General features: G+C 55.7%; 1 protein-coding gene across 1 annotated transcript in view; it reads left to right on the top strand.

The window, feature by feature from the left end:
* Positions 1 to 24363, top strand: part of RASSF5 (Ras association domain family member 5) — a 33713-nt gene extending 9350 nt beyond the window's left edge. Inside the window, exons 2-6 of the mRNA XM_054395861.1 lie at positions 5632 to 5756; positions 20169 to 20282; positions 22377 to 22674; positions 23215 to 23330; positions 24211 to 24363. Coding sequence (XP_054251836.1) covers positions 5632 to 5756; positions 20169 to 20282; positions 22377 to 22674; positions 23215 to 23330; positions 24211 to 24363 — 806 coding nt within the window. The remainder of the gene's footprint in view (positions 1 to 5631; positions 5757 to 20168; positions 20283 to 22376; positions 22675 to 23214; positions 23331 to 24210) is intronic.
* The last annotated feature ends 2925 nt before the right edge of the window (positions 24364 to 27288 follow it).

Here is a 27288-nt window from a genome sequence, read left to right as displayed (position 1 = left end):
TGATGGTTGCAGGGGCAAAGCCGCATCAGGGCACAGTTCTATTAGATAGTGTGACTGCGCCCCGCGCCGCGGGGCGGCCGGGGGCCAAAACACGAACGAGGGGAGAAGGGGGGGCAACCCCCGCACGCGGGGAGCGCGGGGGGCCCCCAACATGGGAGCCGGGGGGGGACCAACGGCAGCGGGGGCGCCAGGGGGGGCCCCCCCGCCGCGGGGAGAAGGGGCCGGGGCCCCACAGAACGCGGGGGCAACAGGGGTGGGGCCCCCCGCCGCGGGGCGCCGGGGGGGGGAAACAAAAGACGAGGGAGAAGGGCGGCGGTAACACCGCCGGCGGGGCGCACGGGGGGGGCGAAAAACGAAGAGGGGAGCGGGTGGGGCACCCCGCTGCGGGGGGCACCGGGGGCGGGCACCCAGACAGAGGGGATCCGGGGGGGGCACCACCGCCGCGGGGAGCCTGGGGTGGGAACACACCGACCGCGTGGAGCCGGGGGGGGCCCCAGCAGCGGGTGCGCCGGGGGGGGGTCCCCCAAGCCGAGGGGGACGCCCCAGGGGGGGGCCCACGACGCGGGTCAGCCGTGGGGGGGTCCCCCAGCAAGCGGGGCGCAGGGGGTGGCCACAGCCGCGGGGCGCAGGGCGGCGGGAACCCAGCAGAGGGGAGAAGGGGGGGCCAACGCCGCGGTGGCGCCGGGGGGGGCCAAACCCGCAGAGGGGCTCCGGGGGTTGTCCCCCCACCACAGCGCGGGGCTCCGGGGGGGGCCAAACCGCCACGCAGGGGGCAGTGGGGGGACCACCGCAGAGGGGCGCAGGGGGGGGACCACCGCCGCGGGGCCGCCGGGTGTGGGGGCCCCCCGCCTCGGTGCGCCGGCGGGGGCCCAACGAAGCGGGGCTCGGGGGTGGTCCCCCTACGCGGGTCCGCAGGGGCTGGGGCCCCCGCGCGGTTGGTCGCCGTGGGGGGACCCCGCAGATTGGCTCCGGGGGGGCGCCCACAGCCGCGGCGGTCGCACGGGGTGGTGCCCCCTACGCAGGGTCGCCCGCGGGGTGGCCCCCATCCGCGTGGCGCCGGGGGTGAACCCCGCCGCGGCGCGCGACGTGGGCGGCCCCACCAGCCGCGGGCGCCCGGGTGGCCCCGCTGCCTCGTTTGCGCCGCGTGCGGGTGACCGGCGCGGGGCTCAGCCGGGGGGAAACCCGCCGCGGGTGACGCATCGTTTGTTCCCCCACCTCCTCGGTGGCGTCCTCGGGGGCCCCCCCCTCCTCTTTTCTCCTCTTTTTTCCCCCCTCCTCTTTTCTCCTCTTTTTTCCCCCCCTCCACTTTTCTCCTCTTTTTTCCCCCCCTCCTCTTTTCTCCCTTTTTCCCCCCCCTCTTCTTTTCTCCCTTTTTCCCCCCCCTCTTCTTTTCTCCCTTTTTCCCCCCCTCTTCTTTTCTCCCTTTTTCCCCCCCCTCTTCTTTTCTCCCTTTTTCCCCCCCCTCTTCTTTTCTCCCTTTTTTCCCCCCCTCTTCTTTTCTCCCTTTTTCCCCCCCTCTTCTTTTCTCCCCTTTTTTCCCCCCCCTCTTCTTTTCTCCTTTTTTCCCCCCCCCTCTTCTTTTCTCCCTTTTTTTTCCCCCCCTTCTTTTCTCCCTTTTTTTTCCCCCCCTCTTCTTTTCTCCCTTTTTTTTCCCCCCCTCTTCTTTTTCCCTTTTTTTTCCCCCCTCTTCTTTTCTCCCTTTTTTTTCCCCCCTCTTCTTTTCTCCCTTTTTTTTCCCCCCCTCTTCTTTTCTCCCTTTTTTTTCCCCCCCTCTTCTTTTCTCCCTTTTTTTTCCCCCCCTCTTCTTTTCTCCCTTTTTTTTCCCCCCCTCTTCTTTTCTCCCTTTTTTTTCCCCCCCTCTTCTTTTCTCCCTTTTTTTTCCCCCCCTCTTCTTTTCTCCCTTTTTTTTCCCCCCCTCTTCTTTTCTCCCTTTTTTTCCCCCCCTCTTCTTTTCTCCCTTTTTTTCCCCCCCCTCTTCTTTTCTCCCTTTTTTTTCCCCCCCTCTTCTTTTCTCCCTTTTTTTTCCCCCCCTCTTCTTTTCTCCCTTTTTTTCCCCCCCTCTTCTTTTCTCCCTTTTTTTTCCCCCCCTCTTCTTTTCTCCCTTTTTTTTCCCCCCCTCTTCTTTTCTCCCTTTTTTTTCCCCCCCTCTTCTTTTCTCCCTTTTTTTCCCCCCCTCTTCTTTTCTCCCTTTTTTTTCCCCCCCTCTTCTTTTCTCCCTTTTTTTTCCCCCCCTCTTCTTTTCTCCCTTTTTTTCCCCCCCTCTTCTTTTCTCCCTTTTTTTTCCCCCCCTCTTCTTTTCTCCCTTTTTTTCCCCCCCCTCTTCTTTTCTCCCTTTTTTCCCCCCCCTCTTCTTTTCTCCCTTTTTTCCCCCCCCTCTTCTTTTCTCCCTTTTTTTTTTCCCTCCTCCTCTTTTCTCCTTTTTTTCCCTCCTCCTCTTTTCTCCTTTTCCCATTTCCAAGTGTTTCTTTGTTGGACTTGAATGGAAATTATCTTCAAGCCTAAGTGGAGGCATCCTGCTCCTCTTGGCAACCCTGCCACGTGGCTGCTTCCCAAAGCTCTGCTGGGCTTCTAAAATTAGTGCTCCCTGTTGGATAGAGAGCGATTAGGTCTGTGAATAGGTGCTGCTGACTAGGGAGGTGTCATACTTTAATCCCCTGGAGAAATGCCTGCCTCTAATGGGCCTGAGCCAGAGGTGTGCCTGGGAGCTGGCCTTTCTATGCTCCTTTTTGGGTATTTCAGAGCCCTCACTGTGTTCCTTTGCTTGAGCCTTCTCAGGCATAGAATCACAGAGTTGTTTTAGTTGGAAGAGACCTCTGAGATCATTGAGTCCAACATCAACCCAACCCCACCGTGGCCACAGGTTTCTTGAACACCTCCAGGGATGGGGACTCCACCACCTCCCTGGGCAGCCTGTTCCAATCCCTGACCACTCTTGCAGTCAAGAAATTGTTCCTAATTTCCAACCTAAACCTCCCCTGGCACAATTTCAGGCCATTTCCTCTCTTTCTATCACCTGAGAGCAGGGAGAAGAGCCCAACCCCCACCTCACTCCAGCCTCCTCTCAGGGAGTTGCAGAGAGCAATGAGGTCTCCCCTCAGCCTCCTCTTCCCCAGCCTGAACACCCCCAGCTCCCTCAGCTGCTCCTCCCCAGCCCTGTTCTCCAGACCCTTCCCCAGCTCTGTTGCCCTTCTCTGGACCCTCTCTGTCTCCTCAATGTCCTCCTTGGAGTGAGGAGCCCAAAACTGAACCCAGGATTCAAGGTGCAAACACTAAGTCCTGGGGGAGCAGGAGGCAGCTGCCCAAAGCTCAAAATCCTGACCCAAAGAGGCAGAAAGGACTCTGCTGGCAGCAGCTGCTGTGGTGAACCTGCAAGTGGAGCATCCTCACCTTGGCACCTCCCTGGTGCCAAGCCCTGGCAGGTGTCCCCCATTAAATTCTTCCAGTTGCTCTAAAGGTCACACATTTAATTACTGTGTAACTGTGCAGCTTAGCTCTAATGAACCCCCAAAAGCAAGGCTCCTGCCTTCCCCTGGGCTCACTTGAGACAACTGCCTTGGAAGATGAGGCTGACAGCCAGCTCGTGCCAGATGAATGTGAAATGAGAAATGATTCCCTTCTTCCCCCTGCAGATTGATGTTTTCCCACCTCAGGCACCAGCTCCCAGCTCTTCTCATTCATTTTTTTTTTTTTCTGGGGGCATCCCAGCATTGACTGAGCAGAGCTCCCTCTTTCTAGAGCAAATATGAGATACTCCTTTGCTTTCCTGCAAGCCCTGGGCATTCAAAACCTGTGACCCAAATGATAAAGGGAAACAAAGAGAGAAAAGAAGGGAAACAAATAGACAAAAAAACCCCAATAATGGTATTTAAAACCCAAGCTTGCTGGCTTGGAGCAGGGTGGCAGAGCTGGACACTCAGTCCCATCTCCTCTGGAGTGACCTCTCCTGCCTTTGCTCTTGGGATATAATTCTTTAATGAAATCCCACAAAGGCAAGAGTGGAGTCTTGCATCTGGGAAAGAACAACCCCATGGACCAGGATAGGTTGGGGACTGAGCTGTTGGAGAACAGCACAATGGAGATGGACCTGGGGGTCCTGGTGGGCAGAAGGATGCCCCTGAGCCAGCAATGTGCCCTGGTGGCCAAGAAGGCCAAGGGCATCGTGGGGTGTGTGGTTTGTAGGTCCATAGAGGTCCTCCTCCCCCTCTACTCTACCCTGCTGAGGCCACATCTGGAACATTGTGTCCAGTTCTGGGCCCCTCAGGTCAAGAAGGACCTCAGGGAACTGCTTGAGAGAGTGCAGCACAGAGCCCCAGAGCTGCTGCAGGCAGTGGAAGATCTCCCTGTGAGGAACAGGCTGAGGGAGCCTGGAGCAGAGCAGCCTGAGGGTGTCCTCATTGCTGGGGATAAAGATGTGCAGGGCAGTGCCAGGAGGATGGAGCCAGGCTCTGCTCAGGGGTGTCCAAGGACAGCACAAAGGGCACTGGGGGTGGAGCAGAGGAGGTGCCACAGGAACAGAAGGGAAAACTTTTTCCCTGTGAGGATGGCAGAGCCCTGGGGAGGCTGCCCAGAGAGGTTGGGGAGTCTCCTTCTCTGCAGAGATTCCAAACCTGCCTGGATGTGCTCCTGGGTGACCTGTTCTAGGTGGTCCTGCTCTGGCAGGGGGGGTTGGACTCGATGATCTCCAGAGGTCCCTTCCAGCCCCTCATGTTCTGTGGTTCTCTGATTTCAGGTCGCTGACCGCTCTGACATTTTAGGACCTTAAAAAGTAAATTTCATGTTGTTTGTCCAAGGGTTAACAATTAAAAGGCTTAGAAGGGCTTCTTAAAGTGGCAGGAGGGTGCTAGGTGCAGGCAGGAGGAGAAGGCAGGGCTGGGGGACTGATAGCCACCAGTCTGTGATAAGTGGTGTCTGGTAGATGGAACTGGCTGTGCTGAAAGCTGCTCCTGGGCTGTGGGAGAGCAGCACCCTGTGCAAAATGAGGTCACAGCTGGGCTCTGCAGAGCTGCCCATGCTGTTGGAACAGGCTGCCCAGGGAGCTGGTGGAGTCACTGCTCCTGGAGGGGTTCAAGAAGCCTGTGGCCATGGTGCTTGGGGACAGGGTTTAGTGGCTGCAGTGGTCTCAGGTTGGAGTAAATGACCTTAGAGTTGTTTCCCAGCCTTAATGATTCTGTGATTCCAGGATGAAGCCTCCCTTCCTTGGGAAGTGGCCAGGTTTTTGCTGCTGGTGACCTCCCCAAGGAGCAGGGCTGGGCAGTTGTGTACCCCATGGCTTGGTGAGACTTGAGCACAGTCTTTGTGTGTTCATGTGGCAGCAGGTCAGGGCAAGGCAGCAGGACCAAGGCAAGACCCCTGCCCGTGCCACAGCATTGCAGCAAGGAATGCAGATTTCCCTGGGGAGAGGCTGTGGGAGCAATTTCTCCTCTGGCTGAGGTGTTCTGGCAACTCTCCCCAGGAGAGGACTCTGCCTGGCACGGGGACACGTGCCTGGCTGGCAGCTCTGGCTGTGCTGGTGCCCATGAGCACTGGGCTGCCCTCCCTCAGCAGTCTGGTCCCTTGCTGGGGGGCCAGGCTGTGGGTCTGGGGGCCAGGCTGTGTGTCTGGGGGCCTCACTGTCTCGTTTCTCCCCTGCAGACTGCAGGTACACGTGCCACCAGGAGTGCCGCAGCCTCATCCAGCTGGACTGCCGCCAGCCAGGCCAGTGCCAGAGCCAGAGCCAGCTCTCGCCTGAGGCCACCCTCCTGCCACCCTGCAGCCAGGTATGCCAGGGAGGGGGCTGCAGGGGGGGGTCAGCAGCTCCAATTCTCTGTCTTTCCTCCTCAGAGATGTTCCAGTCCCCTCAGCATCTTTGTAGCCCTTTGCTGTCCCCTCTCCAGCAAGTGCCTGTCCGTCCTGAAGCAGGGAGCCCAGAACTGGCCACAACTCACCAGCTGTGGCCTCACTGGGGCAGAGGAGAGGGGAGAGAGAAGCTCTCTTGACTTGCAGGGTCGACATCCCTGGAGGTGTTTAAGAAGAGAGTGGATGAGGCACTTAGTGCCATGGTCTAGTGGATTAGATAGGGTTGGGTGATCTTGGAAGTCTCTTCCAACCTGCTTGATTGATGCTCCCCTGCTCCCCTGCTCCCCTGCTCCCCTGCTCCCCTGCTCCCCTGCTCCCCTGCTCCCCTGCTCCCCTGCTCCCCTGCTCCCCTGCTCCCCTGCTCCCCTGCTCCCCTGCTCCCCTGCTCTCCTGCTCTCCTGCTCTCCTGCTCTCCTGCTCTCCTGCTCTCCTGCTCTCCTGCTCTCCTGCTCTCCTGCTCTCCTGCTCCCCTGCTCCCCTGCTCCCTGCTCCCCTGCTCCCCTGCTCCCCTGCTCCCCTGCTCCCCTGCTCCCCTGCTCCCCTGCTCTCCTGCTCTCCTGCTCTCCTCCTCTCCTCCTCTCCTCCTCTCCTCCTCTCCTCCTCTCCTCCTCTCCTCCTCTCCTCCTCTCCTCCTCTCCTCCTCTCCTCCTCTCCTCCTCTCCTCCTCTCCTCCTCTCCTCCTCTCCTCCTCTCCTCCTCTCCTCCTCTCCTCCTCTCCTCCTCTCCCACTGGGAGGGTGCCTGAAGATGCTTGGAATCAGGGGGAGGAAGGGAACTGCACACTGCAAACTCCAGGAACTATAAATGAATAGCTGCTGTGGTTGGAAGCCATTAAAGAGCATTATCAATTGTGAGCAAACTGGGAAGCATCAGAGGAACAGCTCCTTAAAGATCAGGGAGTTAAGGAGCTGCCATGCAATGCCAGGCAGTGATCATTTGGGCTTTGATCCAGCAAGGTACTCAAGAGTGGATCATGTTTGGTTCCCAGATGAGCCTCCCTGGGGGAAACCCAGGTTCAGCTGAAGCTGAGAGAAGCCTCAGCAGCACCAAGAGTTTGGCTCCTGGTTTTGGCAGAGCTGGTGGTGCCCTTTCCATCTGCTCTTTTCATCTGCCAAGTGGTGCAGGTCACTGGTGGGGTCCAGGGGGCTGTTGTGCAAACAGCCATTAACTGGAGCTGCTGTTGAGCCCCTGGGTCAAAGCAGGGCTTGGGTTTGCTTGGTTGGTTTATTACAGAGCTGATCTGCCAGGCAGGTGGACCATAATGGAAAAGTTCTTCAGTATGAAGGTGGTGAGGCTCTGGAATAGGTTGTCCAGAGAGGTTGTGGATGCCTCCTCCCTGGAGGTGTTCAAGGCCAGGTTGGATGAGACCTTGAGCCACCCGAGCTGGTGGGAGGTGTCCCTGCCCATGGCAGGGGGTTGGAGTAGATGATTTCTGAGGTCCCTTCTAACCTAAGCCATTCTATCATTCCATGATTATCATGAGTCTAGTTGGAAGGTGTCCCTGCCCGTGGCAGGGGGGTTGGAGTAGGTCATCTCTTTGAGAAGTCCCAGAGGTTCTGGGTTTTAAGAATTGTTCCTCATTCTTTCATTGTGTCCACAGAACAAATTAAGACATTCCTAGGAGGCTGTGTGGAAGACTGGGGAAGGAGAAGGTTATGACATTTATTCAATATGGGGCTAGACAAGGCTCTGGGTAGCCTGATCTAGGGGAGGAGGTCCCTGCTGACTGCAGAGGGGGTTGGACTGGGTGACCTTTGGAGGTCCCTTCCACCCCAGACCATTCTATAATTCTATGACATCAAATAGATGATGTAAGGGAAAGCTGATGGGGGTTGGACTAGATGACCTTTAAAGGTCTCTTCCAACCCCAACTGTTCTGTGCCTGTGATCTCTGAGGTTCTTTCCAACCTAAGTCTGTGGAAATGAGAGCTCCTTGGAGCAATGCAGTTGGAGTGCATCCAGCCTCACCTGCACAGCTGCTTGCACCCCATCTGCAACACCCAGGGCTGAGGCTTTGCTGAAGCTGTGCCTCCTGAGCCAAGGCTCCCTCTGCCTGCGTTGCACATGCTCAATGAAAGCCTCTTTCTCTTCTAAACATAGCCTGGAGAAGCTGAGGAGCTCTGTGCTCTGCAGAAGGGCTGTGTGCTGCTAAGAGGATAGCTTATTTGTTTGCTCTCTTCCAAGCTGCTTTGTGAACATTTGTGCCTTTTGGCTTCTTGCCTTCCCCTTTGAGATGCAGATGTTGTGTCCTCCTCCTGGTTCTTTACAGTGACATCCTGGTTTGTACTGGGGGGAGGGAGGGGATGCTGCTGGCTGGGGGGTGTGGAGCTATCAAAGGCTTGTAGCAGTTGAAGTCCTTCAGCTAGCAGATACAGATGGGAGGGTAGGAAACACCATCTGCAACCTATCAAGAGGGGAAGAGGTTTCTGTGCGTGGATGGGGGATTGTGTGAGGACCTTGGAGCACTTCTGGACCATCAAAGGAGCTCTGTGACCTGAAGGAGCCAGTGACAGCCCCAGTTTACAGCAGGGGTTTGCTGATGGTCCCACTGGAGGTAGTCAAGCTGGGGAGAAGAGCCAAGGCTGCTGCCTGCCTGCTCCCCAAGCTGGCTGGTCTGGTGTGAAAATAGCAGCTGGTGATGGTGAGAGTTGTGCCTTAGAAAGGGCATGGAGGAAGTGACTTCAGAAGAACCTTCTGGCCATGGGGCTGCCCTCACTCTGCCTGGCTGGTGGGTGTTGAAGCAACAGGGTGAGGAGGTGTGCAGCTGCTGCTGCTGCTGTGCCATGGGCACTCTGTGGGGTAGCATCTGAGGCATCACTTTTAGTAGCTCTCTGTGAGCTCTCCTGATGAGTTTGGCTTTGCACATCTACCCAGGGCTGAGTTCTGCAGACCTGATCCTGCATGGCTTGGGAAAGCACTGCTGCTCCTGCTGCTGACCTTACTGCACTCTTCATGTGCACATCTCCCATGATTTTGGAGCTCTGCTTCCCATCTTGGTTCTTTCCAGTCCTTCCCTTCCAGACCCAGGCTGGTTCCAGACATGAAAACCTCCCTCTACCTCTAGCCTCCCCTGCTCTTTGTAGTACCTCTTGTAATTCCTTATTCTTCCTTGGATCCACCCCCTCTGCAGTCAGCAGGGACACCTGCAGCTAGAGCAGGTTGCTCAGAGTCCCAAACAACCTGACCTGGAATGGTTCCAGGGATGTGGCATCTCATCTCCCACCTCTCTGGGCAACCTTGCCCAGGGTCTCAGCACCCTCAGCACACCAAATTTCTTCCTTATAGAATCATAGAAGGGTTTGGATTGGAAGGGACCTTCAAAGGTCATCTGGCCCAATCCTGGATGAGCCTGTGCCAGGATGTGCTGCATGGGATCCCCCAGCAAAGGAAGGTGATGGTCTGTGGGGAGTGGATCCCTTGCCCTGCCCCACTTCAGAAATAGCTTTGATCTTCACCAGGGAAGGTCAGAGCTGCTTTAAAAGCTGCTGGGTATTAGTGGGAATGTGGCAGCTCTGGAGGCTTTGAGGGAGAGGAGGAGGATGAAGGAGGCAGCTCTGGGGAGGGGGCTGATTTCTGCAGGACTGTGGGGGCAGAGGGGAGCAGGGATGATGCTGTTGCTCTGAGGCTCTTTCTGAGGCCAGTGCAGCATTTTGATGGCTCTGGAGTGAGTGCTTCTTGCAAGCAGGACGAAGGAGCTCACCAGCATTCTCCTGGGCTGCAGTCACAGCTGCCAGTGCTGCTGAAATCTCTGCTGCTGCTCTAAAATTAGCTGCAGAGCAGAGAGGCACCCACTGCCCCCCCCCCCAGCATGATGACCAGGGCTCCTGGCACCCCTGAAGAGGGTCCAAGGCTATGTCCTCACCAGCCTCCCCCCTTCCCCCACCACCTTTTGGGCAGCATGGTCCAGCCTGGGCTTGCTTCCCTAAGACAGGCAATGCAGGGTGGCTCTGGAGGATGCTCCAACAGGGAAGGAGCAAGAAGCCAACGATCCATGGGGATGTAGCTTGGGTAGCAAAGGAGGTGCTGGAGGTACCCAGGGACCAGGCAGTGCCTAGGGCCAAACCCCAGCGTGCAGCAGGGTGAGAAATTTTGCAAGAGGAAGCGGTGCAAGAGGAAGGGGGAGGTGAGGAAGGGGAGGTGATGCTGCAGGGGCACCCGGGGCAGCAGGCTGCTGGTGGGGAGCCAAGCTTGGGTGCCAGGAGCAGGAGCAAACTCCCAGCTCTGCCCCTTCTATGCTGCGCAGAGAGGTGGGAGGAAGAGGAGGAGAGGGAAGGGTTACCCAGCGCTGCCGCCTGCTAGAGCAGTAGCTGGGCTGGCTCCGGAGGATGAGCAGAAGGAGCTGCCGCAGATAAGCGCCGGCGAGCCGGGGATGTGAGCGTGGGCTCGCTGCTGGGGTGGGAGCTGGAGTGGGGACCACCGATGGTCGCCAGCACCCCCGAACCCCCCATGCACGCTTGGCCTCTTGCTTCCGACCATCGGCAGCAGCATGAGCAGCGGCTACTGTAGCTTGGATGAAGACCTCGAGGATTGCTTTTTCACAGCCAAAACCTCCTTCTTCCGGAGCGCCCAGAGCAAGGTCCCTGCCAAGGTAACAGCTCCCAAACTAGGCAGAGAGGCTGTGCTTGGGGGGGGGGGGGGGGGGGGGAATGCAGGCAGGGGGATGTTGGTGTTTGCTCCGTGCTTGGGGGGCTGCAGGCAGGGGAGATGTTGGGGTTACCTCTGTGATGGGGGAGGGGGGGGGGGTTGCAGTTGAGGGGGGATGTTGGTGTTTGCTATGTTTGGGGGCTTGTAGCTAGGGGAGATGTTGGTGTTTGCTCTAGATTTTGGGGGGTTGTAGCTAGGGGACATGCAGGTGTTTCCTGCATGTTTGGGGAGGCTGCAGGGAGGGGAGATGTTGATATTACCTCTGTGATGGGAGGGGGTTGCAGCTGAGGGAAGATGTTGGTGTTTGCTCTCTGGGGGTCTGCAGCTAGGGGAGATGTTGGTTTGCTCTCTGGTTTTGGGGGTCTGCAGCTAGGGGAGATGTTGGTTTGCTCTCTGGTTTTGGGGGTCTGCACCTAGGGGAGATGTTGGTGTTTGCTCTCTGTTTTGGGGGTCTGCAGCTAGGGGAGATGTTGGTGTTTGCTCTCTGTTTGGGGGTCTGCAGCTAGGGGAGATGTTGGTGTTTGCTCTCTGGTTTTGGGGGTCTGCAGCTAGGGGAGATGTTGGTGTTTGCTCTCTGGTTTGGGGGTCTGCACCTAGGGGAGATGTTGGTTTGCTCTCTGGTTTTGGGGGTCTGCAGCTAGGGGAGATGTTGGTGTTTGCTCTCTGGTTTTGGGGGTCTGCAGCTAGGGGAGATGTTGGTGTTTGCTCTCTGGTTTTGGGGGTCTGCAGCTAGGGGAGATGTTGGTGTTTGCTCTCTGTTTGGGGGTCTGCAGCTAGGGGAGATGTTGGTGTTTGCTCTCTGTTTGGGGGTCTGCAGCTAGGGGAGATGTTGGTGTTTGCTCTCTGTTTGGGGGTCTGCAGCTAGGGGAGATGTTGGTGTTTGCTCTCTGGTTTTGGGGGTCTGAAGCTAGGGGAGATGTTGGTTTGCTCTCTGGTTTTGGGGGTCTGCAGCTAGGGGAGATGTTGGTTTGCTCTCTGTTTTGGGGGTCTGCAGCTAGGGGAGATGTTGGTGTTTGCTCTCTGGTTTTGGGGGTCTGCAGCTAGGGGAGATGTTGGTTTGCTCTCTGTTTTGGGGGTCTGCAGCTAGGGGAGATGTTGGTGTTTGCTCTCTGGTTTGGGGGTCTGCAGCTAGGGGAGATGTTGGTGTTTGCTCTCTGGTTTTGGGGGTCTGCAGCTAGGGGAGATGTTGGTTTGCTCTCTGTTTGGGGGTCTGCAGCTAGGGGAGATGTTGGTTTGCTCTCTGGTTTTGGGGGTCTGCAGCTAGGGGAGATGTTGGTTTGCTCTCTGGTTTTGGGGGTCTGCAGCTAGGGGAGATGTTGGTGTTTGCTCTCTGTTTGGGGGTCTGCAGCTAGGGGAGATGTTGGTTTGCTCTCTGGTTTTGGGGGGTCTGCAGCTAGGGGAGATGTTGGTGTTTGCTCTCTGGTTTTGGGGGTCTGCAGCTAGGGGAGATGTTGGTGTTTGCTCTCTGTTTGGGGGTCTGCAGCTAGGGGAGATGTTGGTGTTTGCTCTCTGGTTTTGGGGGTCTGCAGCTAGGGGAGATGTTGGTGTTTGCTCTCTGTTTGGGGGTCTGCAGCTAGGGGAGATGTTGGTGTGTGCTCTCTGGGGGTCTGCAGCTAGGGGAGATGTTGGTTTGCTCTCTGGTTTTGGGGGTCTGCAGCTAGGGGAGATGTTGGTGTTTGTTCTCTGTTTGGGGGTCTGCAGCTAGGGGAGATGTTGGTGTTTGCTGTCTGTTTGGGGGTCTGCAGCTAGGGGAGATGTTGGTGTTTGCTCTCTGTTTGGGGGTCTGCAGCTAGGGGAGATGTTGGTGTTTGCTCTCTGTTTGGGGGTCTGCAGCTAGGGGAGATGTTGGTGTTTGCTCTCTGGTTTGGGGGGTCTGCAGCTAGGGGAGATGTTGGTGTTTGCTCTCTGTTTGGGGGTCTGCAGCTAGGGGAGATGTTGGTGTTTGCTCTCTGGTTTTGGGGGTCTGCAGCTAGGGGAGATGTTGGTTTGCTCTCTGGTTTGGGGGTCTGCAGCTAGGGGAGATGTTGGTTTGCTCTCTGGTTTGGGGGTCTGCAGCTAGGGGAGATGTTGGTGTTTGCTCTCTGGTTTTGGGGGTCTGCAGCTAGGGGAGATGTTGGTGTTTGCTCTCTGGTTTTGGGGGTCTGCAGCTAGGGGAGATGTTGGTTTGCTCTCTGTTTTGGGGGTCTGCAGCTAGGGGAGATGTTGGTTTGCTCTCTGGTTTTGGGGGTCTGCAGCTAGGGGAGATGTTGGTTTGCTCTCTGGTTTTGGGGGTCTGCAGCTAGGGGAGATGTTGGTGTTTGCTCTCTGGTTTTGGGGGTCTGCAGCTAGGGGAGATGTTGGTGTTTGCTGCACGTTTGGCTGCAGGTGCTGCCAGCATTAGCTTGCAGCTGGAGTCAGGGCAGAGCTGCTGGCAAGGGAGGAAGGTTCCCCTCTGCCTCTTCCAGGCTCCCCACTCCCATGCAGGGACTCTGCACTGCTGCAGATTTTTCTCAGCCATGTCTTGACCTTTTGCATGCCAGCTTGGTCCCTTCCCAGGGGGATCCACAGCAAAGGGGTAGACTCCAAATGTGATTTTTTTTTTTTTTTTTTTTTTTCCTCTCAGCTTCAGCATGGTGGTGGTGGGGAGGCAGCAATGCTGGCAGCTGCCATAGGGTCAGCTTCTGGCCAGGAAGCTGTGGTTTGGCCTGAGGGGTGCAAATGGCACCTGTGGGGAGATGGGACAGTTACAAGGCTTAATTAATCTGTGGACTGATGAAGGCAGTGATGGATTTGGTCCTTTCCTGGGGGGGGGTGTGTGCACCTCTTTAGAGAAGGAGAGAGTGCTTGGCTGGGCAGTGCTTCACCCCAGGATGGGACTGCAGTGTCAGTAACATTGACAAGGCTGCTTCCTGCCTTTTAGGTGCTTGCTAAAAAGCCAAACCCAAACCCCAAAAGTCGTAAACTCTAGGGCCCCAACCAGAACTGAGCCTAAAAGGAGAAGGCAAGAAGGCTCTGCTGAGGAAGTGGAGGTTTCACTCAGGAACCAGAGCTCTGAGAGATGAGATCTGGCCTCAGGAGCAGCTGCTTTTTCTTTTATATTTTTTTTTCCCACTCTGGAAATTCCCCTGTGAAAGCCCCAGCACTGCCAGGCTCCTCTTCCAGCCCTGCTCTGTCTGCATTCCCTGAGCTGCAACCCTCAGCAGGTGCTCTGGGGGTTCAGCCTTCTGCAGCCTGGTGTGCCCTGGGTCGTTCTCCCTGGGGCAGGGGGTGGCAGGGGCTCCTCTGAGGGAGACTTTCCCCTGGGTGGGCAGTTTGCTGTTGATTTCTTTGAAGGGAATGCTCCCTTGGGTTGAAGGTGGGACCATGGCCATTAGCCAGCAGCTCCCTCTCACTGTGATTAACCACCACCTTCTGCTGGCTCTGAAATGTCACCTGGTGATTCATTTCTGGAGGAGATGTGGTAGTGCCATGGGCACTGCACCCTGGGCTGCTTTGATGCTGCTGCTCTTGAGCCCAAGCCCTGCAGATCCTCAGCTGCCTGCTGATGGTTGTGCACAGGAGCTCTCCCTCACAGAGAGGGGTTTTGGGGGTGGGGGAGCTGCTGCAGCTCCTTTTCCCCCAGCTCCTCACCTGGATGTGGCTGCTGGGGGAAAAGGAGCCTTTGGGGGGGAGGGGGTTGGTGTTGCAGGGAGGAAATGGTTCCTCTGCATGGAAAAAAAAAAGGCAACCAACAACCCAACCACAGCCAAGAACTGCTGCTCAAGCAAAGGATGTTGTGTAATGGCACTGTGTGAGGAGGTGGATCCTCACTTTGCTCCAGCTGGAGGGGGTGGAAACCATCCTCAGGCCTCAGTGGAAGAAGGTTTTGGGGGGTTGATGGTGTGCTGGGGGGGTTAGTGGTGCTGCAGCCTGTGCAGAAGCATGAGGCTGGACCTCAGCTCTGGGTGGAGCTGGCCCCAGAGAGTGGCAGAGAGGAGGAGGAGGAGGAGGGTGGTCCGGTGAGGCTGGGCTGTGTGGTGGGTAGAGGGCAGTGAGGGAAGCCTGGGGAGCAGTCAGCAAAGCAGGGGGGCAGGGGACAGGTGCAGCTCCAAGGTGGACATCTCTTGTGCTTTGCTTCCCTCTGTGCCCCTTCTTTCACCTGGCACCTTCTGCTTCTATCCCTGCAAGAGCTGCATGTGGCAGCAGCAGCAGAAACCATCAGCTGGGACCCCAAAATGAGTTTGGGAACAGCAACATTTGTCCATCCTTAGAGGCCCAGGAATGATTCCCAAGCCCAGGATATGCCCTGACTAGAACTAGACCAGCAGCAGCCAGTGGCCATGCCCTGGGGTGGTGAGACACTGGCACAGGTTGCCCAGGGAGGTTGTGGATGTCCCCTCCCTGGAGGTGCTGAAGGCCAGGCTGGATGGGACCTCGAGCAGCCTGGGCTGGTGGGAGGTGTCCCTGCCCATGGCAGGGGGGTTGGAACTGGATAAGCTTTAAGGTCCCTTCCAACCCAAACCCAACCAGGACATAGCTCCTAGAAGACCTAGGAAACAACCTCTGCAGAGGATGTGTGCTGAAGGTGTGGCAGAAAGGGACACACAGACCCTCCTGACACAGATGGAGCTGGATTTGATCCCTGTGGTTAGAGAAATGATTTTTGGTGGTTTTTTCCCAGAATTGTGTTAGTCTGAGGAGCCTCTTTCTAGGAATGTTGTCCTCCCTTTGTGTTTCCAGCCCCCTCAGCAGGATTGCTCTTCATTAGCAAAGAGCCATTTCGGATCTCAGCTGTGACCTCCTCTCCAGCCCTCTCTTTCTTGGCATTTTCATGACTCTTCAGCTGAGTGGCTTCAGTGGCTCCAGCCTGAGGCCTGATTGCTTAAAAACTCTGAGAAATTGCTCTTTGAGTCCTGCATCAGTGGCTGCCAGCAGAGGACAAAGGGGCAAGTTCCTGGCCGTGAATAGGAAACAGGAGAGGGATGGAGCCACCCATAGTGGGATCCAGGGGATCAGCTCCTGGCTTAGGCCTCACAGAACAGTGAGAGTTGGGGAGACCCAGCAGGCAAAAGCCTCCATCCCTGCTGGAGGAGGAAGCTGTGATGTCATGGAGGTGTTTGTGGTGGGAGGCATGTGGTGTGGGTGTGCTACCAGGGGCTGGTGGCTTTGGGGCTCAGCAGAGACCACCATGGGAGGTGGTTCTGGGGAGGGGGTTGGTGGTGGGGAGTTAGAGGAGCTTGGGCAAGGGGAGTCTGAGGACCCACAGGGGTGGGTTTGGCCTCCTCTGTTTTCTCTTCCTCCTCATGGCAGCAGTGCCTGCAATGGGAGCTGTGTCCCTGGAGGTGCTCCAAACCCAAGCAGGGGCTGGATGTGGTGATCCCCAAGATCCCATCCAGCCTTGGAGAACCCAGAATGGGCTGTGGTCATCAGGTGCAGCAGCTGTGCTGGCTCATGGGTTGCAGGTAACCAGAGGCACTGGTGTGGGCAGGGCTGCTGGGCAATGCCTGGTGCAATGCAGAAGGAGCCAGAGCTGAGGGACCTGTGCAGGGTCCTGCCCCTGACCTGCTGGCTCTGTCCTCTGAAGGATGATCAGAGCACAGAGTGATTTCCAGAGGAGAAGCAGGCCTGCAGGGGGTCTGGCACAGTCTGGGGCATGAGGATGGCCCTGGGGCACCTCTCCTGGGTGGGGAAGGAGCTTTTCCTGGCCCTGCAAGGCTGCAACCAGTTCCTAAACCTCTGCTTCTGTGGATCTGCAGATCTCTTTGACCCACCCAGCCCCCCTGATCCAGGCTGGGATCTCACCAGGCTGGTCCCTGTGCACACAGACAATGTGGCTGTGGACCTGTGAGGTGCTGTCCAGCTCAGACCCCCCCTGAGATGGAGCTCCCAGGGAGGACCTGCTCAGCTCTTGCTGCTGAGTGAGGATTTAGGGAGGAAAATGGTTTCTAAGTGAAATCTCCATGGCAATCAAAACCCTGAGCCCAGCTTCCCTTGCCTCTAACCTCCCTGAAACGCAGCAACCATCCTCCTGCCCTTCTCTGGAGATCCACTCTCTCCCAACCTCTGCCTCTGAACCCCAAAGCAAAGCTCAGCTTCTCCCTGGAGTTCCTGAAAGGGAGTGAAGCACATTGGGATTTGGGGTCTTGGGGCTGTGTGGTCAGTTCTGCTCTATGATTCTTTCCCCTCCCACACCTGTTCATGCTCAGGCAGTTGAATGGGCACAGATTTGAGCATCAGAAGTTTCATCTAAACATGAGGAGGAACTTCTTTGATTTAAGGGACAAGGAGCCATGGGGGGAGGGCAGCATCCCCTCTGCACTGCTGCAACAGCACCTTGGAGGCTCCTAGGTCCCACCTAGAGCTGTTATTCCCAGCAGAGAGGTCTGGCATGGGGCAGAGCTGCTGCCTTTGCTGCTTTAAAAAGGTTTTTAGGTTGGGGGTTGACCTCTGCAAGGTGAGGAGGGGCTGTGGGAAGGGAGATCTTCAGCTGGGCATGGAGTGTGTCTCTCCTGGCATCCTTGCATGTGGATAAATAGAGAAGTCATCTGGTGGGGGTTTTGTTGTTGTCTTTCTTGGCTTAGAGTCACCCTTTTGAGAGTCTCTCACTGGAATCCTGATGGCCCCATGGGGGTTTGTTGTTCTTTTTCCCTCCCCCAGAGCAGCCTGGCAGGAGCTCATGGCTCATTAGACGAGTGGTGGGTTGCAAAGAGGGGGTTGGTGTGGGGTGAGCCCCAGGCCATGGACATTGTGTGTCACTGCCTCTTCCTGAGATGCTGCTTCTGGGCAGCCTTTGTCCCACCAAGCATTAGCCCAAGTGCCAGATGAGGCTCAGGTCCTTTCTTGCCCTTGCTGCTATTGTGCTTTACAGGAATGTAGGCTGTGGGAGAGGAGCCCCTTGGCAGCAGGCTGTGGTGGGCAGGAGGAGGACACAGGCAGCTTCACTGTGCCAGGCCACCATGGCTGGGCTTGGGCTTGTGTGACCCATGGGTGCCTACATCTCACTGCAGACATCGACTGATGGCACAGGGGATGGTAAATCCCTCACCTGCTGAGCTTGAGTGGTGCCAGCAAGCTGGCAGTGGGGGGCAATCCCCATGGCCATGGGATGTCCTCATCAGGCTTTTAGCAGGGCAGGAGCTGGAAGCATCCTGGCAGCTCCATTCCCTCCATCTCCAGTTGCTCATGGGGGTGGTGTGGTGGAGGCAATGGGAACATACTGGTCTTGCCAGCTGGCACAGAGATGTGGTGCTGAGGACTGTGGTTTAGGACCAGCCTTGGCAGAGGTAGAGAATGGTTGGACTGGATGCTCTGAAAGGGCTTTTCCAACCCCTATGATTCTGTGATTCCATGAATCACAGAACCACAGAGTTGTCAGGGGTGGAAGGGACCTCAAGGATCATCCACTTCCAACCCCCTGCCATGGGCAGGGACACCTCACACTACAGCAGGCTGGCCAGAGCCTCATCCAGCCTGGCCTTAACCACCTCCAGGGCTGAGGCTTCCACCACCTCCCTGGGCAACCTGTGCCAGGGTCTCAGAACCAAATCCTCCACTGCCAGGGAGAGCATTCTGTGATTCCCTGGATGTCAGGGAGTGCTGCCACATGGCCAGGTGGTAAGTGACACCTCTCTATCCCACATGCCAGGCAGGAGAGCCTCAGGTCCAGCAGAGATTGCTGGGCTCAGGCAGAGGCAGTGTCACCAAGCAGTTGTTTTGCTCACAGCTTGTCTCATCCTGTCCTGGTGCAACAGGAAATGTGGCAACGGTTGCTGGTTCCGAGCTGCTGCTTTTCCTTCCTTCACTCACTCACAAGTGCAGATTCTGCAGCAGAAACTCTGCAACCCCAGAGATGTGGGGAGATGGCTGAAGGGAAAGGAGCAGCTGATCTGCTCCCACCTGGTGGGAAGAGCAGCACTTCTCTTCCCAGGCTGTGGCACTTCTCTTCCCAGGCTGTGGCACTTCTCTTCCCAGGCTGTGGCACTTCTCTTCCCAGGCTGTGGCCACCCTTGGCAGGGCTCCTCTACAGCAGTGCTGGTGCTGCTGGGCTGCTTCGGGTCCTGCTCATGGGCAGGTTTTGGTCTGTTTTGGTGTGGTGGAAGTGCTGTGCTGCTCCTAGGGCTGGACCAGGGTGGCTGGTCAGGGATTGGCACAGGCTGCCCAGGGAGGTGATGGAGTCCCCATCCCTGGAGGGGTTCAAGGAACCTGTGGCCATGGCACTTGGGGCCATGGTTGAGTGGCCATGGTGGGGTTGGGTTGATGTTGGACTGGAGGATCTTAGAGACCTTTTCCAACCAAAACAATTCTGTGATTCTGTCTCTACCCCATGGTACTCAAAGGCTCCACCAGCCCAGCAGCTGCCTGTGGCTGTGTGAGACCCACTGCAGGCACCACCCTGTGCCTAAGGACTGGCACAAACTGGGGAGCCAAAGCTGCCATTCCAAGTGGATGTTGTGTGCAGGAAGTCTTTGCTTTTATTTTCTCCCTCTGAAACAAGAGGGAGGCTGAGCCCTGGTGTTGATGTTCCTGTGTGGGGTTACTGCTCCAGCTTGGAGCTGTCTGCCAGACCCAAGCAGCAATTATGAATTCTCCCCTGGGGGAGGCACTTGAATGCATCTGGGGCTCCAGAGTCCTAGGGCTGCAGTTACCTTAGCAGATTGCAACCAGGCTTTGAGTGTGTCCTGTGCTTGATGCTCCTCATGAAAGAAATGCCATGGGTAGCCTGGGGCAATCTGGGGCTCTTTTACAGCTTGCTTGCATCCTGGTCCCTTTTTACAGCTTGCAGCATCCTGGTCCCATGTGCTGTGGGGCTGCCTGGGAAGGGATGAGCTTTGCTCCCAAAATTGCCATTTTTCCCTCCCTCCCCCCTTTTTTTTTTAAATTTATTTATTTATTTATTTTTATTTTTGGTCTTCCTGGAGGTTGCAGTTTCTGTTCTGTGCTGGCCTTGATGCCACCATCCCTTCACACTCCCTGCTTTGGAGCAAGCCCCCACATCCAATGTGGGATCACTGCTCACAGCTTCTGGCAGTGCAGGTGGAAAGTCATCACAGCCTGTCCCTGGGGAGGGGATGAGTTGTGGAGAGGCAGCAGAGCAATGTGCTGTGCAGTCTGACCCTCTGAGCACGCTCAAGACACACAGGGACTGGTTTGCAGCAGCTCTGGATTTTGGGGTGCTGAGGGCTGTACTGGAGCTCAGCTCTCCTGGCTGGGTGGGAGGGATCCAGCAGAGATTTCACTTCAGGTTCTGCCTGGGGGAACCTGCTGGAAGCTGCTTCTTGAGGAGCACTGTGGGTTTTTAAGGGGTGCCTGGCTGGGGTGGGCAGAGCCATGAGCCCTAGGAATAGGATGTGATTGATTGTAATTTTTGCAGCTGCCTTGAAAGAAGCAGAAAAAGGCTTGGCAGGTGCAGGTGGCTGCTTCTGGCAGCAGGTTTTGGAGAGGATTCTTTGCCTTGGTTTGGGCCTGGATGTCTTCATTGCTCTGTGCCTCAGCGTCCTGCTGACTGCTGGGGGTTTGTGTTCCTCTCCACTGCCTGTCCCTGGTGTCCAGAGGTGGTTTGGGGCAGGGACATTCAGCACATTCAGCCTCTTGGCCAAGGGGACCATCTTGTCCTGCATCATCACTTGCTGGTGTGAGCTCAGGGTCTCCTTGTTCTGGAGAAGAGCAGAGCTGAGGACATGCAGCATTCCCCAGTCCAGCAACCAGCTAAAACCCTGTCCCTTCTGATTTCAGAATGTAACACAAAGAGTAGAAGAAGAAAAACCTGAGCCTCCAACCCTCCAGGAGATCAAAGAGAAGATTGACAAATACAACACAAAAGTGACCAACTGCCTGCTGATGAAGCTGGTAGGTACTGGGCTGCATTCACCCAGGTCACAGAGGGCTTGGTGCTGGTTCCTCTGGGCTGGGCAATGAGCCAGCCTGGAGGAAGCTGTCTCCACCAAGAGGCCCTTGGAGGTGGCTGTTGATGTTCTTGTCTTCCTCACCCAATCTGCTTTTTCTCCTGCTTTGGGTTTCCTTAGTGTTAGTCACTGGCACTGGAGCTCACCCTTCCCTCTCTCCATCCTTCCTCATCTGGGATCACTGGGACAGGAATCTGTGACCAGTCTGTGCTGTGAATGAGCTGCCACAAATAGATGAGCTCCACGGTGTGCTGGTGGGGATGAGTCAGAGGAGAAGTGGGGCTGGGAGGCTGTCCTCCAGCAGCTGTCACAAAGGTGGATTTGGAAGCCCAAAGCCTTTCTAGAAAGAGATACTTTTTTTTTTTTTCCTTCTCTCCACTGCCAGGCTTGCTTAAGCAGAGGTCTGAGAGGAGTGTGGTTGGGAGATGCTGCTGCACACGAGGGAGAGACCTTCCCAGAGGCTTCAAACCCTCGCTTAGAGGCAGCTACAAATTCCATGCCGTGGTTTGCATAGCTGAGGTGTAGCAGGGGTGGTTTTCAGTAAGCCAGGCTCAGCCAGACACGAGGGAGGGATGAGTCAGTAGCCAGTGGAAGGAGCAGGGGAAGATCAGGACTGACTAACCCCAAACTGCTGCTGACTTATTAGAATCATAGAATAGAATCATAGAATCAGTCAGGGTTGGAAGGGACCACAAGGCTCAGCCAGTTCCAACCCCCTGCCATGGGCAGGGACACCTCACACAGATCAGGCTGGCCAGAGCCTCATCCAGCCTGGCTGCAAACACCTCCAGGGATGGGACCTCAACCACCTCCCTGGACAACCCATTCCAGGCTCTCACCACTCTCATGGGGAAGAACTTCTTCCTCACATCCAGTCTGAATCTCCCCACTTCCAGCTTTATTCCATTCCCCCCAGTCCTGTCACTACCTGATATCCTAAAAAGTCCCTCCCCAGCTTTCTTGTAGTCCCCTTCAGATATTGAAAGGCCACAAGAAGGTCACCTCGGAGCCTTCCCTTCTCCAGACTGAACAGCCCCAACTCTCTGTCTGTCCTCATAGGAGAGGTGCTCCAGCCCTCTGCTCGTCCTGGTGGCCCTTCTCTGGACACCTTCCAGCATGTCCATAGCCCTCCTGTAATAGAGGCTCCAGGCCTGGACACAGTACTCCAGGTGGGGTCTCACCAGAGCTGAGTAGAGAGGGAGAATCACCTCTCTTGCCCTGCTGGTCACATTTCTCCAGATGCAGCCCAGGCTCTGCTTGGCTCTCTGGGCTGCAAGTGCACATTGACAGCTCCTGTTGAGCTTCTCATCCACCAGCACCCCCAAGTCCCTCTCCTCAGGGCTGCTCTCCAGCCAGTCCCTGCCCAGCCTGTATTGGTGCTTGGGATTGCCCTGACCCAGATGCAGGACCTTGCCCTTGGCCTTGTTGAACCTCCTGAGGTTGGCTTGTGCCCAGGTCCCTCTGGATGGATCCCTTCCCTCCAGCCTGTCTGCTGTCCCACACAGCTTGGTGTCATCAGCAAATTTGCTGAGGGTGCACTCAATGCCTCTGTCCATGGCACCAACAAAGATGTTGATCCCTGAGGGACTCCACTTGTCCCTGGCCTCCCCTGGGACATGGAGCCATTGACAGCCACTCTTTGGGTGCAGCCATCAAGCCAGTTCTGTATCCATCTGGTGGTCCACCCATCAAACCCCTGTGTCACCAGTTTGGAGAGCAGGAGGTGGTGTGGGACAGTGTGGAAGGCTTTGCTCAGGTCCAGGTCAATGCCATCAGTTGCTCTCCCCTCATCTATTAATGTTGTGACCTTGTCATGGAAGGCCACCAGGTTTGTCAGGCAGGATTTGCCCTTGGTGAACCCATGCTGACTCTACCCAATCACCTCTTCACTATTTCACATCATTCCCAAGGAACCCTCTGATCCCCCTGCGAGTAGAAAGTCCTGCAGCCGCCCCACAGGCTGCCAAGCTCTTCAGAGAGGTGGGGAAAGGCCTGGGAAGCCTCCCTGGAGCCTGACCTCCCCTCTCCTTTGCTGCAGAACGAGGATGGGACCTACACAGGCTTCATCAAAGTGCACTTGAAGCTGCGCCGCCCTGTGACGGTGCCGGCAGGGATCCGGCCGCAGTCCATCTACGACGCCCTCAAGGAGGTCAACCTGGCTGACAGGACAGCCAAGAGAACCTCCTTCTACTTGCCCCTGGATGCCATCAAGCAGCTCCACATCAGCAGCACCACCACGGTGAGCGAGGTGATCCAGGGGCTGCTGAAGAAGTTCCTGGTGGTGGATAACCCCCAGAAGTTTGCACTTTTCAAGGAGATGCGGAAGGATGGCCAAGGTGAGCTCCTGGGCCGCTCCAGCTTCCCTGCTTCCCAAGCTTTTGTCTTGCATGGAACATGCCCACAGCATCCTTCTAGGACTCAGTGGTGGCTCAGGAGGCAGTGAATTGGTTTCAGATGAGGAAATGGCCAGGCCTGCACTGGAGGGGATGCTGCTCAGCTTATTATAGGATGGTAGGGGTTGGGAGGGACCTCTGGAGGGCACCCAGTCCAAGCCCTCTGCCAAAGCAGGGTCACCTAGGGCAGGTCACACAGGTCATCCAGGTAGGTCTTGAAAGTCTCCAGAGGAGGAGACTCCACAACCTCTCTGGGCAGCCTGCTCCAGGGCTCCAGCACCCTCACAGCATGGGCAATGTGTAGCTTTCAGAAGGGGTTTGAAGCCACCCAAGAGGTTCTTGTGGCTCTGTGTTAGATGCTCAGCTGCTCCCACGATGATCCTGAGCACCATGAACTGCTGTTGCATGCTCCAGTTGACTTCTTGAGCCTTCCTCTGGCCTGGCAGCCCAGATCTGACTGTTGCTGTCTGTGTCCTCTTGCAGTGCTCTTCCAGAAGCTGCCTCTCACCGAGTGCCCTCTGTACCTCCGGCTGCTGGCTGGCCCTGACACCGACCTGCTCAGCTTCGTGCTGAAGGAAAATGAAACAGGGGAAGTTGAGGTATGTTGGTGACTGCCTCCCTTGGTCCCCACAGGAACGTTTGTGGAGCCAGGTGGCAATGCTGGGAGAGGCACAGCAGAGGCAGAGCAAAAGCTGTTTCCCTCTGGTGGGGCTAAGCTCACTGAGTCCAACCATCAGCCCAGCACCACCGTGGCCACTAAACCCTGTCCCAAAGTGCCATGGCCATGTTCTGAACCCCTCCAGGGATGGGGACTCCACCACCTCCTTGGGCAGCCTGTTCCAGTGCCTGACTACTCTTGCAGCCAAGAAATTTCTCCTAATGTCCAACCTAAACCTCCCCTGGTGCAGCTTGAGGCCATTTCCTCTCCTATCACTTGTTCTATTTCAGTTCCTCTGTCCCCCCCTTGCCGTGGGAGCTTTAATTCATGGAATCCCAGAATGATTGTGGTTGGAAAACACCTTCAAGCTCATTGAATCACAGAATGCATTGGGTTGAAGGGACCCTCATAGGCCAACCCCCCTGCAATGAGCAGGGACACCTCCAACTAGATCAGGTTGCTCAGGGCCCCATCAAGTTTGGCCTTGGTTGTCTCCAGAGAGGAGAGTCCAAGCCTTCTCCAACTCTACCAAGCCTGGTGTCCCTTAGCACCTCATCTCTGGGTCTCCCAAGATGATTTCTATCAAACCTAAAGCCTCAGGGGCTCAGGACTGGGGTGATTCTTTATGCTGTTGGCCATTGTCCCATCTCTCTCCCAACATGATTCTGGGAGATGAAGCTATGTGGAGGTCAGATGAGTGTTGAAATGCTTTTTTATTTTTAGTGTTCCTCTTCAGATTCAGGGGAGAACAAACCCACCAGAGAAGCAGTAAGGTGAAGGTTGTGTGCTTTACTTCCCCTCTGTTTCTGCTCTTTCTGCAGTGGGATGCATTCTCCATCCCTGAGCTACAGAACTTCTTGATGATTCTGGACAAAGAAGAGAAGGACAAAATCCAGCAGGTGCAAAAGAAGTATGAGAAGTTTAAACAGAGACTGCAACAGACCTTGAAAGAAGCTCGAGGCAAGCCTGGATAACCTCTGGGAGGCCCTGGGCAGCAGACTAAGCTAGAAACTGTTTTTAAAATGAAAAGACACTTCTCAGGACACCTCATAGAAGTCACTCTCCCTCTTCATCCTTCCATTAAGGACTGGCTCACAGCACCCATCCATACTGCATCTCCTCCTTCTTCTGAAACCTCTTAACCCAGGACAGGAGCCAGTCCAAGATCAGGAAGCCTGGATCAAACCATGCCTGCCAACAAACCCAAGGCAGCTGCTGGGTCACCTTTCCACTCTACCATCAGGTGGAGAAGCCTCTTGGAAAATGCTTTGTGTGAAAGGCCACAGGAACATCTCCTGGCTGAGGCTCTGAGCTGGGTGCCACTTGCTGGTCACACCCCTCCCAGCAGCTTGCCTGCTCTTGTTTCCAGGTGCTGTGAGCCTCCCTGCTTCTTGTTTCTGAAGCAGAGCACAGGAAGCCACATACCCAATGGAGGAGGTGGTTGCACCAAGCCACGTGGCTGTTGCAGCTGTACCCAGTGCTGGGTGGACTTGGTCAGGGCTTAGGGAGCCAGGGAAATGTGAAGTTAATGGCACCAAGGCAGCTGCAAGACCCAAACCAGTCTTACTTAAGTGTTACTGAGATGTGGTAGGAGTAATTCCAGGAGAAGTCCTCAGTTTTGGTTCTGTTTAACTTCCAGTTTTGCAAACAGATGTGAGGTAAAGCCAACCCCCACCGCCCCCCCCTCCCCTGATGCTGAGCTTGGGTAACCAGTGTCTGACCAGGTTGGTTTTATTTTACTCTGCAGGAACTGGGGCCTTGTGTTTTTAAGAGATTCTGGTTGAAAAGAGTGAAGCTGATGGTGGGGCCACAGGCTGATGGCTCCATGCTGAGCATTTAGCAATAGCTACCCAAGAGGCTAACCCAGGGAACACTCAACAGCCCTTTCACAAATCAGACTGATTTTAGCTCTGGACAGATCTGGCACTGAGGGAGAGGAGCTCCAGGCAGGGCCAGGGTGTGGAGATGGCACCAAGAGCACAGGCTGCCTGTGTGGGGAAGCCTTAGTGCCAGGATGAGTAAGGGAACCATTAGCCTCAGGTGCTTTTAGATGCCACCTCTCCCTCCTGCTGTGCTCCCTCCCTGTGCTGCTCTCCCTCCTTTCCCTCCCTGTGCCACTCTGTGTCCTGCTGCCCTCCTTCCTCACTCCCAATGGGTGCTCTGCCTTTGTGACCAGGAAGGTTATCAGGTTTTGCTCTCTGCATGGAGCTGGGAGAGGACAGCAAATGTCTTTCCCTCTCCCTCTCTCAGGGCTCCCACCACCTCCAGTGCACGCACACTGGGCATCCTTCAGGAAAATCCTCCAGCTGGAGCTTCATTTACTGCCCTAACTCTGACCAGAGGCCCTGGTCTTGCTGATGCCACGTGGTGATCACTGCCCCAGGGGTGCCCTGCTGAGAGAGGGTGGTCCCCATGCCTCCTCTGAGTGCTTTGTACCGAGCACGCTGCACGCAGCCAGGCTCAGTCTTGCCTCTGTTTACATGGGACACCCCAAAAAGCATAAGGAGAAACCAGAACCTTGATAGGAGCCAGATTCAGGGGGAGCAAGTGAAAGGGTTTCATGTTGACTTGATGGACAAGAGGCCCTCTGGGGGCTTGCTGGAAGCTGCTGTGATCCCACCTGTGTCAAGCGGGAAGGGAGGCAGCAGGCTGCTGGGTAACAGCTACCACAAAGGAAGAAGAGTCTAAAATTTACCTCAGTGCCTTTTGATTTTTTTTTTTAATTTTTTTTTTCATTTCCCTGAAGTGTGAAAAGTTTGCATTTGGGCTCTGGAGGAAGCTGGAAGGGGCTTTAGTCAAGAGGCCTTAGTCAGTCCTGTCCCCCTGCTCGAGTGCTGTGGTGGTGAGGATGCTTCTGTCTCTAGAGGGACAAGGAAATGTTCTCTTTTGTTTCTTGAAGGTTGACTGCTTGGGGGTTGAGTCTTTTCTTTTTCTCCAGCTGTATACTTGGGAGTGTGATTGTTGCTGATGGAAGAGAGGAACTGCAGCACTTCAAGCCCCTGGCTTTGTATCAGTGCCACTTGCTGCAAGCTTCAGCCCAGCTCATGCTTTACTCAGCAGTGTAAAAGGGTTTGCTAAGGCAGGGGGCTTCTGGCCTCTGGCACACAGGGGCAGGAAGGGCCTCCCTCCTGGACTGTACTTTACACCCAGAGGACCTTTACCAAGGTGGCAACAGCCCAAGCAGAGCAGCAATGTCCATGCTCTGGGGCTGCCTGTCCCTTTACTGCTAATTACTTCACTGGGTACTTGTGAAGTGATTCTTTCTTTTTTTCTTTTTTTTTTTTTAAATCACATTTTTCTTGTGCTATAAATAACTTCTGCTCATAAAGAGGAAGAATACTGTAAAAAAAACAAACAAACAAACAAACACCAAAAAACAAACCAAAACCACCAAGCTGCCATGGGTTCTGAGAAGATGCAGATGCTTGGTTTGAAATCCTTCATCTTTCTGGCTTTGTGTTGCTGGGTGTTTTGTTTTGGTTTTCCACTGATTTTTGGCGACTCCTCCTCTTTCCCCAGCCCCCAGCATGTCTTTGACACTCTGTAGAAGGCATGGCTTATGCAATTACCATGATGCTGCTGAAAAAAAAAAAAAAACACAACCCAAACCCTTCCCCACCAAAGGGCAGGGCTGTTCCTTTGGGGTTTGTTTCTTGGTTGGTTTTCTTTTTTTATACAGCTCTGGGGCAGCTGAAGAAGCAGTAAAATCCTACCCCTCAAAGCATTTGCCCCTTGCTGAAGTGCAAAGTTCTGTTGGCAGTGCCTTTGGTTTGTGTGGTGGTGTCTTGGCCCTAGCTGCTGTGAATTTCTTTCTTTTCAGGTCTGGTGTAAAAACCCTGTGGAATATGATTGTGTATGGACTGGGCTAGCAAAGCTTCTATGACAAAGTGAGATGCTTT

The sequence above is a fragment of the Indicator indicator genome, chromosome 35, assembly GCF_027791375.1.
Source record: "Indicator indicator isolate 239-I01 chromosome 35, UM_Iind_1.1, whole genome shotgun sequence".
NCBI classification, from domain to species: Eukaryota; Metazoa; Chordata; class Aves; order Piciformes; family Indicatoridae; genus Indicator; species Indicator indicator.
This window is presented reverse-complemented; position numbering and strand designations above follow the sequence as displayed.